General features: G+C 46.8%; 1 protein-coding gene across 1 annotated transcript in view; it reads right to left on the bottom strand.

Moving 5' to 3' along the window:
* Positions 1-1,009: 1,009 nt before the first annotated feature.
* LOC149320392 (uncharacterized) overlaps positions 1,010-15,984 on the bottom strand; it is a 35,824-nt gene continuing 20,849 nt past the window's right edge. Inside the window, exons 8-9 of the mRNA XM_089500464.1 lie at positions 3,374-3,497; positions 1,010-3,170 (exon numbers count right to left, since the gene is read on the bottom strand). Of these exons, the coding sequence (XP_089356590.1) occupies positions 1,090-3,170; positions 3,374-3,497 (2,205 nt within the window). The 3' untranslated portion in view covers positions 1,010-1,089. The remainder of the gene's footprint in view (positions 3,171-3,373; positions 3,498-15,984) is intronic.

The following is a 15,984-nucleotide window of genomic DNA, read 5'->3' as shown; positions in this document are numbered from 1 at the left end:
TTTCTTAACATCTAGTATGTTAAGGAAAAAGCAACATGGGATATACAGTGAAAGAAATAAAACATGTATGTGAGAGTCAGGATGACTCAGCAAAAGCAATTAGGAGCCACACAGGTGTAAAAGGTAATGGAATTAACAAGTCCTAAATGCCAAGGACAGAAATGCAAAGTGGATAATTGAACACACCTGAGAATTGTTAAGTGGACAAGGTGAAATGATGAAATCATTAATTGTGGGTTGAACCAAGAGAACCAATGAGAGTGGATGTACACGCCCACTGGGTGGAAACAGACAAGAGTGGGTGGTGTTTTCCAATGACTATAATAATTGCTATGAATCCCAATGTATTTTGTGGGTAGTAGTGAGGAGTATTGGTGGAGTTGTATTGGATAGTTTTGGAGCTGTATATAGTAGAATAAAGTAGATCTTTTATATAAGACTACTGAGTTGTCTGGTGTCTTGAGTGAAGATACAAGAGCCAGCTGGATCCTGAAGAAGTGTGAAGACTTCTGTGGAAGCAAGAGTGAGAAGGCATGGAGAGTTTGTCAGGGTCTTCAGCCTATTCTCTGTAACTCTGCTGCTTTAGAGCAAAGCTTTAACCACTGGCCAAAACTGGTCAGCGCCGGTGCGTAACAAGGTGGTGAGTTCGAGCCAGAGGTGAAGAGCTACAACTCCCATCATCCCTGACATAGTATGCATGCCTGAATATTCTTGGCTTCCCCTTTCTGCTATATAACAAACACAGGAGAACATGTTCACATCCTCCTAAGGATCCAACTTCCAGTCCGTTAACTAAGTCTTCACTGTTGATTAGGCTCACTTCTAAAATAGCTGACATCCTTGTAGCCTCTACCACTTTCTAGGCAATGAATTAGTCTGGAAGGCAAGTGAGGAATTGGATGGGCCTTATGTTATTGGCAGAACATAAGGTCCAAAAATCTTTAATTGTTGTCTAATAATCTCTAATATTAACACATCAAATATGTGGTCTTTGTTCCCATTGATTTCTCTTACATGTTTGTTCAAATCAAAAATCTGGTTAGAGATTCCAGATACTGAAGCTTACATTTTATTTTAATAAGTACTGAATTAGGGTGGGTTCCCTGTGTGAAGTCTTTGATGTGAATATAAAGTTTGACTATGAGAAAAGGTCTTTCCACATTCCATGCATTTATATGGTTTCTCCCCTGTGTGGGTTCTCTGATGCAAATGTAGATGTCCACTCTGAGTGAAGCTCTTTCCACATTCCACGCATTTATATGGTTTCTCCCCTGTGTGGTTTCTCTGATGTGAACGTAGATTTCCACTCTGAGTGAAGCTCTTTCCACATTCCACGCATTTATATGGTTTCTCCCCTGTGTGGGTTCTCTGATGATTACTACATGAGTCACTGTTACTGAAGTCCTTTCCACATTCTATGCATTTATATGGTTTCTCCCCTGTGTGGGTTCTCTGATGTAAACGTAGACATCCACTCTGAGTGAAGCTCTTTCCACATTCCATGCATTTATATGGTTTCTCCCCTGTGTGGGTTCTCTGATGTAAACGTAGACATCCACTGTGAGTGAAGCTCTTTCCACATTCCACGCATTTATATGGTTTTTCCCCTGTGTGGGTTCTCTGATGTAAACGTAGACATCCACTCTGAGTGAAGCTCTTTCCACATTCCATGCATTTATATGGTTTCTCCCCTGTGTGGGTTCTCTGATGTGAACGTAGATTTCCACTCTGAGTGAAGCTCTTTCCACATTCCATGCATTTATATGGTTTCTCCCCTGTGTGGGTTCTCTGATGGTAACTGAGACGTCCACTCCAACGGAAGCTCTTTCCACAATCCATGCATTTATATGGTTTCTGCCCTGTGTGGTTTCTCTGATGTGAACGTAGATTTCCACTCTGAGTGAAGCTCTTTCCACATTCCACGCATTTATATGGTTTCTCCCCTGTGTGGGTTCTCTGATGATTACTACATGAGTCACTGTTACTGAAGTCCTTTCCACATTCTATGCATTTATATGGTTTCTCCCCTGTGTGGGTTCTCTGATGTAAACATAGACATCCACTCTGAGTGAAGCTCTTTCCACATTCCACGCATTTATATGGTTTTTCCCCTGTGTGGGTTCTCTGATGGTATCTGAGATGTCCACTCCAACGGAAGCTCTTTCCACAATCCATGCATTTATATGGTTTCTCCCCTGTGTGGGTTCTCTGATGTGAACGTAGATTTCCACTCTTAGTGAAGCTCTTTCCACAATCCATGCATTTATATGGTTTCTCCCCTGTGTGGTTTCTCTGATGTGAACGTAGATTTCCACTCTGAGTGAAGCTCTTTCCACATTCCACGCATTTATATGGTTTTTCCCCTGTGTGGGTTCTCTGATGGTATCTGAGATGTCCACTCCAACGGAAGCTCTTTCCACAATCCATGCATTTATATGGTTTCTCCCCTGTGTGGGTTCTCTGATGTGAACGTAGATTTCCACTGTTAGTGAAGCTCTTTCCACAATCCATGCATTTATATGGTTTCTCCCCTGTGTGGTTTCTCTGATGTGAACGTAGATTTCCACTCTGAGTGAAGCTCTTTCCACATTCCACGCATTTATATGGTTTCTCACCTGTGTGGATTCTTTGATGTGAATGAAGATTTCCACTCTGAATGAAGCTCTTTCCGCATTCAACGCATTTATATGGTTTTTTCCCTGTGTGGGATCTTTGATGTAAACGTAGACTTGCACTCCAACAGAAGGTCTTTCCACATTCCACACACTCATATGGCTTCTCCCCTGTGTGAGTTTTTTGATGTGACTTTAGATATCCACTCTGTCTGAAGCTCTTTCCACATTCTATGCATTTATGTGATTTCTCCCCTGTGTGGTTTTTTTGATGCAAATGTAGACTTCCACTATTACTGAAGCTCTTTCCACATTCCATGCATTCAAATGGTTTCTCCCCTCTGTGGATTCTTTTATGTGCACATAGATGTGCATTCTGACGGAAGGTCTTTCCACATTTCGTGCATTTATATGGTTTCTGTAAATGTAGATTTCCACTCTTTTGCCTTTTCAGTTGCCTTTGATTTACAAATACCTCTTTCTCCACAAGGGTCTTGGCTGCTTCTGATGATAGCATAGAGGCCTCCACAAAATTTTCCTTCTCCTGCTCATTACCTCCTTATGAGAAAGAAGAAGAACCCATTAGAACACAAAAACCCAGGATTTCATTGAGGATCAAGACTAATCACTGCCAATATTCTTCTCTTACCTCTGAGTCAAGACCATCTATTCATTTCTGATCAATTTCCTTTGTTAACTGCACCAGCCACAGATTTCTGTCTCTTCATTAACTATCCACTGAAGGCAAAAATGCTACTTACCTGGAGAGGCCACATTCCCATTATCTTTCACCCTGACTTCCTTGTCGAGAGCTCTATGGCCCTGATCCATGAGATCCCACTTCTCAATGAAATAAACAGCCATTTTCTTAAAGGAGACTGGGACCTGAAAAGAAGAAAATGACAATCTTTTAGTAAAACCTGGTGGTGTAGTGGTTAAATGCCAGTACTGCAGCTGCTCACTCACAAGCTACAAGGTTGCGAGTTCAATCACTTCCAGGATCGATTCAGTCTGGCATCCTTCTGAGGTCATCAAAATGAGTACCCAGCTTGTTGGGGGCAATTAGCTTACACGCTGTTAACCACTTAGAGACTGCTTAGTTCATGTAGAAATGTAGCTGCTATTGTTAGCTGCTAATCACAAATACGAACTTTGGTACTTACCCATGATACGTTCATTTCCAGCAGACACGGGTCCTAACATCCTGTATTTTGGGTTAAGCTCCTCCTATTCACTCCTGTAGGCAGGGACAATAAACAAAAGACCGGCCCCTATATAGGGAGGACCTGCCCCCCCCCCCCGGGCCTCAGTCAATAACAAGCCAAGAGACTAGTAAGATAAATCAAGGAACTGAACTTTAGTAACATCAGCTAAGGGTTAACTAGAACACCTTAGAAAAAACTAGTCGAAGAACAAACAAGAACTCAGAAAACCAATCCAGCAACAAGAAGAACAAGGCAGGTCCACCAACAGGCAGCCAGGGTCGGAGGCCTCAGGCAGCACCCGGGTGGGCAGGATGATAGGACCCTTGTCTGCTGGAAATGAACGTATCACGGGTAAGTACCAACATTCGTTTTCCCAGCAGACAGGGTCCTAACCTCCTGTATTCTGGGATTTACAAAAGCCCTCTTGAACTGGGAGGGAAGTGCTGCTAGAAGACTGTGGGCCCTGACACAATCTGTTGGAGAACCCTCCTTCTAAATGACGCCTCAGCGGACTGAGACACATCCAGTTTGTAATGTCTTATGAAGGTCGAAGGCGACTTCCATGTGGCCGCCCTGCAAATGTCTGACAGGGAGGCGCTAGTGGCCAGGGCCGCAGAGGTAGATGCACTCCTGGTTGAATGTGCCATCACCCCTCGGGGGGAGTGAGATCAAGAGTTCGGTAGCTCTCTTGAATACAAGACCTGATCCACCTATTCAGAGTCGAGGCAGATACTTTGTGCCCCAAAGAGCCCGGGTGAAAGGAAATGAATAATGCCTCGGATGACCTGAGGGTTGAAGTCCTCTTGATGTAGATTTTGAGGGCTCTGCGCACATCCAATGTATGCCTGGTCTTTTCCAAGTCCTTCTTAGGATTGGGGCAGAATGAAGGCAGGAGAATGTCCTGTAACACCTGAAAGGCTGAGTTGATCTTAGGCATGAAGGTAGGGTCTGGATAAAGGTGCACTGAGTCTGGTCTAAAAATACACTAGTCTTTATATACCAACAGGGCCCCAGCTCTGACACCCATCTGGTGGAGGTAATGGCCGTGAGGGAGATGACCTTAAAGGAGAGGTGTTTGAGGGAGGCCTCCTGAAGGGGTTTGAACGACCCAACCGTCAGCGCCTTTAAGATCGTGTTCACATCCCAAGTTGGAAAACGATGTCTGGATGGCTGGGCCCTGATGGAAACTCCCCTCAACAGCCTCTTAATGTGAGGATGGCAGCCATTCTAGCTGCTCTCTTATGGAGCAGAACCGACATGATGGCAGACACCTGTCTTCTAACCGTGTTGGATCTAAGTTCCTTTTTAATACCATCTTAGATGGACTGTAGCAGGTCAGCCACTGAAAACCTGAAGCAGTCGATGAGAACTTGTCTAAAAGGTGGATTATGTGATCAATCAGAATAGAACCTGCTTTAATCTGGACCTATGGCAGCTTCCACCCTATCACTGATCACCTTGTCAACTGGTTATAGCAATGAAGGTGATATTAAGGTGCACTTGTAGCAATGAAGATTTACCACTCTGAAAGAGGAATGTTAATGTCTGAACACTCACTAATACTTCAAAACAATGTGCAGTTCTTTACTGGAACATCTGCGCACCTGTGTAAAATAAGACTAATTCCATGGTTAGGCAAGGGAGACACTGAATTAACCTTTATCTTGCAGGCATTGGTGAGTCCATGCAGAAGCGTGGATGCACTCTGTGTTAACAGGGCATGTGGTCAAAATTAAGTCTGATTTCATCTGAGGATGAATTTGTCTAGAGGCTTCAAAAATCATCCCAACTCCATGTAGCAGACTATAATCAACTTATAGCAGGGGTTGGCAACCTCCGGCCCGCGGGCCGGATGCAGCCCGCGGAGGCCTTTCGCCTGGCCCCTGCCCACTCCTGCCGCCACCGCCGCTGCCGATTGCAGCTTTTTGCCGCTCTGGGCGCCACCATTTTGAGAAACAAAATGGCTGCGGCCTAGAGGAGAAGTCTCGCACGACCACGGAAAGGTTGCGCGAGACTTCGCCACCATTGGCGGCGGCCCCTAGGAGGACAACTGCGGCCGCCAGAGCCCTCGAACAGGGCTCCGGTGGCCTCAGCGGGCCTCTAGGAGGCCCGTTGCGGTTGCCAGGGCCCTGCTATAGGGCTCCGGCAGTGACAGCAGGCTTCTGGGAGGCCCGTTGCAGTGGCTGGAGCCCTGGGAGACCCAATGCCGTAGCCGGGGCCCTCCAAGAGGACCCCGGTGACGGCAACGAGCCTCCCGGAGGCCCGCTGCCGCCATCGGAGCCCTCTTGGAGGGCCCTAGCGACGGCAATGGGGCCGACAAAGAGGGGGAGGCCTCCAGCGCTGGCGGCCCCCGCCGGCTTTTTTGCCGGCCTCTGACAGGGCCTGGGGCCCCATCAGGGGCCGGCAAAGAGGAGGAGGCCTGGCCCCCGAAGGGTGGAAGCTCCACCCCCGCATGTGACTCTGCCCCCAGAGGGTGGAAGCTCCAGCCCCGGCACGTGGCCCTGCCCCCAGAGGGTGGAAGCTCCACCCTCCGGCTTCGGCCCCCCAGTTGTCTGAGGGACAGCAACCCGGCCCCCGGCTCAAAAAGGTTGCCTACCCCTGACCTATAGGAAGGCTGAGGGGCCTCCTGACTGAATGAACTGCTGATTAAAGAGTCATGAAAAGGGGGCAGAGAGCTTGGCAAGGATAGCCCTCTGGTATCTAAGTTCGAGGAGAGATTTGTCTCCACAAAAAGGGTCAAAGGAAAACAAACCTAAATTTTAAATAGTATAGTGGGCCCTCAATATGCACTGTTGTTGGATTCAGGACTTTGCATGGATACCAAATCCCTGGAAGCTCAAGTCACATAAAATATAATGGCATAGTAAAATGGAGTCTACTATATATAATAGTAAAATCATAGTTTGGTGTTGTTTTTCTGTTTCTGTTTTGTTTTTTGGAATATATATATATATATATGTATATGTATATGTATATGTGTGTGTGTGTGTGTGTATATATATATATATATATATATATATATATATATATATATATCTCCCCCCACACACACAAGCTGTGGGCATATAGATGGCTGGTGTAAGTCTCTATATGGAGCTGTATGGTATATTAAATCTGAGCACATGTGCTAGCAGATAAAAAAGGCATAGGCACTGGGAAGTCCATTTTCCCAGCCTCAGAAGGCAGTGGACAATGGTGTTGTTTGGGCCAGACCTTGGCATGAAACTTAGTCAGGGATAAGACACTCACCCACGCAGCAGTTAACCTTATAATTGGATGATGCCTTTCTAGAACAGATGACCAGACATTCAGAAAAGAGAGATGTAGTAGTGATGGGCGACTTCAACTATCCTGATATTTGCTGGAAGTCAAACTCAGCGAAATCCTCAAGGTCTAGCAAATTCCTCACTTGCCTGGAAGGCAACTTCATTGTCCAAAAAGTGGAAGAGGCAACAAAAGGGTCAGCTATTTTAGATCTGATCCTAACCAACAAGGATGACTTGGTTAATGGGGTGCAAGTGGTGGGATCGTTAGGTGGAAGTGACCATGTTGTCCTGGAGTTTGTAATACAGTGGAAAGGAGAAGTCAGGCATAGTCGGACACACATTCTAGACTTTAGGAGAGCGAATTTCAGTAAACTTAGAGAAGTATTGAGGGCGATTCCATGGTCAGAAATACTAAATGATAAGTGACTTCAGGACGGATGGGACTTTCTCAAAAGGGAGATACTGAAGGCACAATTTCAAACAGTTCCAGTGAGAAAGAAAAAAGGGAGGTGTCTCAAGAAACCAGGATGGGAGCCACCAGGCAGACCCAGCAACATCAGGGACAGCCTGAAGGAAGAGGCCCCTCCCTCCTCAACTGTCACCTCGGCCTCAGAGGGAGCCACCAGGTAGACCCAGCAACATCAGGGACTGCCTGAAGGAAGAGGCCCCTCCCTCCTCAACTGTCACCTCGGCCTCAGAGGGAGCCACCAGGCAGACCCAGCAACATCAGGGACTGCCTGAAGGAAGGGGCCCCTCCCTCCTCAACTGTCACCTCGGCCTCAGAGGGAGCCAGCAGGCAGACCCAGCAAGATCAGGGACAGCCTGAAGGAAGGGGCCCCTCCCTCCTCAACTGTCACCTCGGCCTCAGAGGGAGCCACCAGGCAGACCCAGCAAGATCAGGGACAGCCTGAAGGAAGGGGCCCCTCCCTCCTCAACTGTCACCTCGGCCTCAGAGGGAGCCAGCAGGCAGACCCAGCAAGATCAGGGACAGCCTGAAGGAAGGGGCCCCTCCCTCCTCAACTGTCACCTCGGCCTCAGAGGGAGCCAGCAGGCAGACCCAGCAAGATCAGGGACAGCCTGAAGGAAGGGGCCCCTCCCTCCTCAACTGTCACCTCGGCCTCAGAGGGAGCCACCAGGCAGACCCAGCAACATCAGGGACAGCCTGAAGGAGGAGGCCCCTCCCTCCTCAACTGTCACCTCGGCCTCAGAGGGAGCCACCAGGCAGACCCAGAAACATCAGGGACTGCCTGAAGGAAGAGGCCCCTCCCTCCTCAACTGTCATCTCGGCCTCAGAGGGAGCCACCAGGCAGACCCAGCAACATCAGGGACTGCCTGAACGACGAGACTTCTCCCTCCTTTAACTGTCACCTTTTGTATTGTATTACACTGTACACCGCTATGATCATTGTGGAATAGCGGTCTATAAATAAAACGTATTACTATTATTATTATGACTAAGGAACTTTCAACTGAGCTAAAATTTAAACGGAGCATGTATAAGAAATGGAAAAAGGGGGAAATCACGAAAAAGGAATTCAAAGAAATAGCAGGCATGTGTAGGGGTAAAGTCAGAAAAGATAAAGCACAGAATGAACTCAGACTTGCTAGAGAGGTTAAGAACAACAAAAAGGGCTTTTTTGGATATGTCCACAGCAAAAGTAAGAAGAAAGAAATGGTAGGGCCACTCCGTCAAGAAGATGGCAAAATGTTAACAGGGGACAGAGAAAAGGCAGAATTATTCAACACCTTCTTTGCCTCAGCCTTGAGCCCAACTCATCATATGCATGACAGACCTTGTTACAATAGGCCTATCCAAGGCAGGGAGCAGTTGAATGGCAAGCCCATCAGCAGGCACTTTTATTTAAAACTATCTAGCCAAGGTAAGAGGTAATTGTGATCTTTGTGGCAGACTCTTCAAGGCTCTGTAGGATGTCTGAATGGGATTTGAAGCAACCCCTTAGCAGAAAAACCTGATTATATTGTTTTAAAACACTCATGGAGGAAGGGGGGTTTTCTCCTCCCCATGGAGAGGAGGCGGTTTGTCTGTTTTTGATAAGAATTTTTCTTAAGCCCCTGTATTAGTGAAAACCATCTCATGGAAGAAACTGTATTTTTTAGTTTCTTCTCTTTAACAGACATCTCTCCTATGAAAGAAGGGAAGCCAAGGGGAGCCACCTCTCCTGAGGCTAGCTGACTGAGGTTCCCTGTGTTTTATAACAGGAACATAATTTTTTTGACAGTATGAGATGTTTTTACCAAAGATCCTCAATGCATGTAAGCATTAGAGGTCTGTTGAGTGACCAGAGGCCTTCTCCTTGCTTGAGTCACCCTGTTTATTAGCATTTAAATGAATCTGTATTGTTAAAGCTTATGCTCTTAATGAGAAGTGCTATGGCTGATAACAAAGGAGGTAGAACCATGTGGTCATCTTATGTCTTAGGCTGTTCCAGCTAAGGCAAAAAGGCTCTGGCCCTAATGGAGACAGAGATGGAGGCCCATGAGGAGGGAAGAAAAATCATCATGTTGGCTTATGCCTAGCCCCTTCCCTTGTTGAATTAGTTTCCAGGCATCTTCTCTGGCCTGAAAAAAGGAGAGGGGGCTGAGCAGAAACAGCACAACTCAAACCTTATGAGCTAACAGTAATAAAATGAACACCAGAAAAAGTTAACCAGTATCTCTTGTAAATCTGAGCCCCCAGACCTGTTGCTGTGGGGGCACTCCCCTCCTTTATTTGCCCCATCAAGGGAGGCTGCCTGGGCAGTAGCTTCTTCCAGGCACTGAGGAAACTGCTCCTGGGTTAGCAGTGACTGAAGACCCTTGCTAATCATGGGTAGATAGCTGCATATGGCCTGTAGTGTAGCCCTGATACTCACAGGGCATTTTGTTTTATTTATGTTTAAAACAGCCCCAACTTCAAGCTGGGGTTTACAAGCTTAGCCCTTTTAATCTCAGGCAGGCTTTATAGTAACCTGGCTGCATGATAGAAGCTGACTTGGTCCTCCACTCCCTTACCACTTGCATAGGTAGCTGGGAAGGGCAGAGGGGCTGCTGTGGGACATGGATCTACATTTACCTGAGGTATGTCTGTATCCTGAGAAAGGATAATTTCTGATGGAAAGGAGAGGCCAAGTGCTCAAGCTGTTCTCTCAAGAGTACCATAGTTTGGGGCAGTCAAACACAATTGGGGGTGAAGGGAACTCTCCACCCATTATATCCACAAGTGGTTTACCCCTTTTAGTTGTTGTAATTTTTGGGGAGGGAACACAGGAGGATTTGTATCCATGTGCTCTCTCATAGGCCGGTTACAGACCGGCACTTTAGTGCGTGACGAGCACGCACGAGGGTTACAAAAGGGCGGTGCTTCCGCACCGCCCTAACCCTAGTGCGTGCTCGTCACGCACTAAACGGCGGCGGCCCTTCCATAAGGCCGCCGCCGTGAGGACGTCACGGCCGCGCCGCCTCTAGACGGGGCAGCGTGGACGTGACGTCTTTGCTCCGCGCCAGGACGCTTAGTGTGCCCTGAACACGGAGCAGGAAGGAGCTCCGTTTCGGAGCTCCTTCCTGGTTTAGTCCGCTGGGCGCAGCCTTCAGACGGCTGCGCCCAGCGGACTAAAAAAGAAAGGGGCCAAGCGCCTTTCCCTGCCGCCGCGGAGTGTCCTTGGGGCTTGAAGCCCCAGGGACACCCCTTTTCAGGCTGCGGGGAAGCGGAGTTTTGCTGCTTCCCCGCAGCCTGAAAAGCAGCAGATCGGGGCCTCAGCGGCTGCCGCTCTACATGCTGAGACCCCGATACACCGGGGAAAGGGGCGGGTGCAGACTGCCCTAAATGGGCGGTCTATAACCCGCCATAGTATCCTTGGGTTGGAAGAGACTCCAAGGGTCATCCAGTCCAACCCCATTCTGCCATGCAGGAACTCTCAATCAAAGCATAACCGATAGATGGCCCTCCAGCCTCTGTTTAGAAGTGGGTGGCAGAGGCTATCCTCTCTCTGGGGAAGACATGAAGCCATTTTGTGCTTTCTTGTGGGATGCTCTGTGGCAGCCAAAAAAGACCATTTTAGAGTTGGAAGCTTCAGCTCCTGCTGGGCCAAATCCAGCTTCTTTTACAGCAGTGGTTCCCAACCTGTGGGTTGGGACTCCTTTTGAGATAGAAGATTTTTAAAGTTTCATATTTAGTATGCATATAAATGTAGTTTGTAGAAATAAAGGTACATGCATTGGAATGAATTTGAGAGGCCCAGGAATGCAGGCAAAAGAGTAAGATTTAAGACATAAGAGCTCAGAGTGACCCAAGGCTCTGACCTCGAGGTTCTGGAGATTGTTGTTAGTTGAAGTTAGCAGAGAGACATGAATCCTGGAGAAGAGATATCTCCGCAAGGACTAGAAGGGGGGGCAAAGACAGATAAGACTAATAGGCTAATGGAATGTGGCTAAAATGTACCTTTAATGTATTCATGTATCTGTACCCTGATTGTACGAAAACCCTATATGTTTAACTTTTACCATATCCAATGGCTAGAGTTCTTTGTTTCTATCCTATATAAAGGAGCCATTTTCCTTTTTTCGGGGCTCTGGGATCTTTGTTGGAATGTGAATTCCTCCCTGAGTGACAGCTGTCTAAAATAAACAATCTGTGTTTTGCAAATTCATCTTTGGTCCCCTCCTTTCTGATTCTGTCAGACCGGGTTTGCTGTGAGTCAAGTGGAAGAACTTGCAGTGTTTTATCAGTTTTCCACAACAGTTTTTGGTGCCGTGACTTGGATTTTGACAAGCAGATTTGGAAGGGTGGAGGATTTTTCCTCCCTCGCCGGCAGGAAGCTGTCTCCTGAGGCAGCGACGGGTCTTCATCGAAGCTCTGCGCGCATCCAACCTTTTGCTTGGAAGGGCGGACATAGGATCCCTTGCTGACCGCAGGGGACAGTCTTCAGCCACAGAGGACCACGCCAGGAGTGCCGTGAATTGGAAACACAGATCGGGGAAAGAGGCGCCTCTACAGGATCAGGTGGAGTATGAAAAGGGAATTTTGAGATAGGTGTACACAAAGAAAAGGGAGCCCCGTTGACCGGTTCAGAACTTCTGAACGCGAGTGAAAGTAAGGAACCACTTTCTGTGTTTGCTGAGCCAGTAGCAAAGGTTCTGCCCAGAGAAGCCTTTTGCCAAAACTCAGAAACCAGGCCCCTAGAGAAGAGAGCAAACAAGTAAACTGGGAGAGGGGAGGTAGAGTGTCGTGACTGTTTGTTGTGGTGAGTGAATGGTTGCTGCGGTACTTGTTTCATGCTGTCCAGTTTTGCTGGGGCAGGGGCAACTCTGCTGATTTCCAGGTGAACAAGCCAGTGACAAGGTGCGAGATTGTTTTAACCCTTATTGTGTCGATCAGGCTGGACCCCTTACCAACTGATCAAACCCTTTCCTTATTGTTTCTTGTCTGTCTGAATAGTTTGGGAGGTTATGGGAGGCCGCAATAGTAAGCCTGAAACTCCTTTGGAGTGCATGCTACGTAATTTCAAGAGAGGTTTCAGTCAGGAATTTGGACAGCCTTTGTTTCCAGGCACATTGAAAACACTTTGTGAATTTATTTGGCCGAGTTTTCATCTTGGATGGCCAGCAGGGGGCACCTTATGCTTGGACACTATAATGAGAGTCTATTTCAAGATCACTGATAGCACCAATGGCCTTTTAGATCAATATCCCTATATAGAGTGCTGGAGAAATGTTGTGAAAAGCAATCCCCCTTGGCTGAAGAAATGTCTTGAGAAGTCTTCAAAGCTGTTACTAGCTAAATCAATGCCACAGCTAGCTACACAGAAGCCAATTTTTGCAGCCACTCAGAAACCAATTTTTACTGACTCTAGTGAAGGACAGGAGCTGCTGCTTGACCCCCCACCATATTTTCGGTGGCTCAATCAAACTCCAAATAACCCTCCTCCAGCTCCCCCTCCTGTACAGCCTGACCCTCCTCAAGTATTGCCCCAGCCGAGTAATCCAACCCCAGAAGAAAGGAGTGATCCACCCCCAGAAGAACCCATAGAGAAGAAAGAGGAGGAAGAAGAGGCAGAACAGGAAAAACCAGAGTTGCCAAGTTCCACAGTCACACAGAAAACCAAAAAGAAAAAGGATCCAAAGAAATATGCACTTAGAAAATATGACAATGATGATGAAGAGGATTCAGCCAGTATAAGTTCTTCTAGCTCTGGCCAGGGAGCTGCTCTGATGCCCCTAAGGCAAGTGACACACCTTGTCCCAGGACAAAACCAAGGGGAAGTAGTCACTAGAAATGTCATGGTGTACACACCTTTTTCTACTAGTGACTTGCTAAATTGGAAAACACACTTCCCTAGTTATACAGAAAAGCCTCAAGCCATGATGGATTTGTTTTCCTCTATTGTGGCCACACATAATCCCAATTGGAGAGACTGTCAACAGCTTTTAATGACTTTGTTTAGCACTGAGGAAAGGAGACGAATAATGTCAAATGCTGAAAGTATAGTGTGCTCCTTAGTTCCTGAAGGAACTGCAGATGAAACTGCTTGGATCAGAGCTAGACTCCCTCTTGAAGAGCCGGACTGGGACCCAAATGATAATGCTCAACTCCAGCTTTTAAAAGATTACCAGGCACGTATAATAGCAGGAATAAGGAAAGGAGCAGTCCGTCCTGTTAATATGACAAAACCCACAGAGGTGATGCAAAAGCCAGATGAAACACCAGGAGCATTTTTGGAAAGACTGTATGACGCATATAGAAAATACACCCCATGTGACCCTGATTTAGAAGAAAATAGAAAGATGATAAATGTGGCTTTTGTAACCCAAAGTGCCCCTGATATAAGAAGGAAACTTCAAAAGCAAGAGGGTTTTGCAGGGATGAACACAGCCCAGCTGTTGGAGATAGCCCAAAAGGTTTTTGTAAACAGAGACCAAGAAGAGAGGAAAGAGAAAGACAGACGCATGAAGCAAAAAGCAGATCTTTTAGCTGCTGCCCTAACTGAAGCACGCACAGACACAGCACAGAGAGGGAGAGGAGCTGCAGCCAGAGGAAGGGGGGTCACTTTTCGCCCAGGAGCAGAAGCAAGAGTAAAGGGAAGAGGACAAAGACCATCAAGTGGGGTGGATCCTAATCAATGCATGGGATGCATGGCTTTTGGACATTGGCTCAGGGATTGTCCATACAAAAGAGGACGTGGAGGACCCAGAGGATCTAGAGGGATGAGAGGACATATCTCTAACAACATCTATCATCAGGATAACAGTTTTCCCCCTCCACCACCACCCATGGCAAGCCATCAAAACTACCAGGATGAGTTCATAGGCAGAGCAGAGATAGAGGAAAGCTATGAATGAAGGGGACCGGGTTCTAACACTAATGAGACCCCCCCAGAACCTATGGTCGGAATTAAAGTGGGAGGTCAAGAGATTTCTTTTTTGATTGATACTGGAGCAGATAGATCAGTAGTTACAAAGAAGATTGCCCCTGAGACGAATCAAAAGATTCCTGTTGTGGGAGCTACTGGCTATAAAGAACTAAAACCACTGCTCCAACAAAGAATTTTTAATCTTGCAAATCATCAAGTTGCCCACAAGTTTTTGTACATACCTGAATGCCCAGTTCCCCTACTGGGAAGAGACTTACTCTCTAAAATGAGAGCCCAAATTTCTTTTGAAACTGATGGGACTTCCAATGTGATTTTTAGAGGTCCTGATAAAATGCCAGCTTGCCCAAAGATATTGACACTGCAATGCCCTATAGAAGAGGAGTGGAGATGTTTCCAAACCTATGTAGTACAAGAGGATCCTGAAGCCTGGAAAGCTTTTAATACACCAGGAGTATGGGCAGAAGACAACCCGCCAGGGATGGCAAGATTTATAGCTCCTGTGGAAGTAGAACTAAAGCCAGGAGTAACACCAATACATGTCCGACAATATCCTATTCCAAGGGAAGCCGTGATCGGAATTCAAAAACATTTAGACAGGTTGCTGCAACACAACATCATTCGAGAATGTCAATCGCCTTGGAATACGCCCCTGCTTCCTGTTCGAAAACAAGGGACTGATGATTACAGGCCAGTACAGGATCTAAGGCTAGTAAACCAAGCCACAGTGACTATACATCCAGTAGTGCCAAATCCATATGTTCTAATGGGCTTGATTCCTGCAAGTGCAACCCACTTTACCATTCTGGACCTGAAAGATGCTTTTTTCTGTATAAGACTAGCACCCAAAAGTCAGCTGATTTTTGCCTTTCAATGGGAAGATGGGATAACTGGAAGGAAAAGCCAATTCTGTTGGTGTCGCTTAGCTCAGGGATGGAAGAACTCTCCAACCTTGTTTGGATCTGCCCTTAGTCAAGACCTGCGACAATTCCCATCCATACCTGGGAAAAGAGTATTGCTGCAATATGTAGATGATTTAATGTTGGCAGCAGACTCATATGAGGAATGTTGGGCAGCAACAAAAGAACTACTACAACTGTTGTGGCATGCAGGATACAAAGTCTCCAGAAAGAAGGCCCAAATATGCCAGCAGAAAGTGAAATACCTAGGATTCCATGTGTCCCAGGGAAAGAGGGAATTGGGAGCTGAAAGAAAGGAAGCAGTGTGCTCCTTGCCTGAGCCAAAGAGCCGCAGAGCCATAAGAGAGTTTTTGGGAGCTGCAGGATTTTGCAGAATTTGGATCCCTAACTATGCACTGATGGCAAAACCCCTGTATGAAGCTACTAAAGGAATGGAACAATCACCAATACAGTGGGGCCCAGAACAGAGAGCCGCTTTTGTGCAAATTAAAACAGCACTACTGCAGGCGCCAGCTCTGGGACTGCCAGATGTCACCAAGCCATTCACTCTATATGTCCATGAGAGAAATGGAATGGCTGTGGGAATTCTAACACAACAACTGGGATCATGGCATCGT

The sequence above is a fragment of the Sceloporus occidentalis genome, unplaced genomic scaffold (genome assembly GCF_023333645.1).
Source record: "Sceloporus occidentalis isolate IW3139 unplaced genomic scaffold, rSceOcc1.0.p SCAF_1, whole genome shotgun sequence".
NCBI lineage: Eukaryota > Metazoa > Chordata > Lepidosauria > Squamata > Phrynosomatidae > Sceloporus > Sceloporus occidentalis.
The sequence above is the reverse complement of the archived record's forward strand: the minus strand, read 5'-3'. Positions and strand labels throughout refer to the sequence as shown.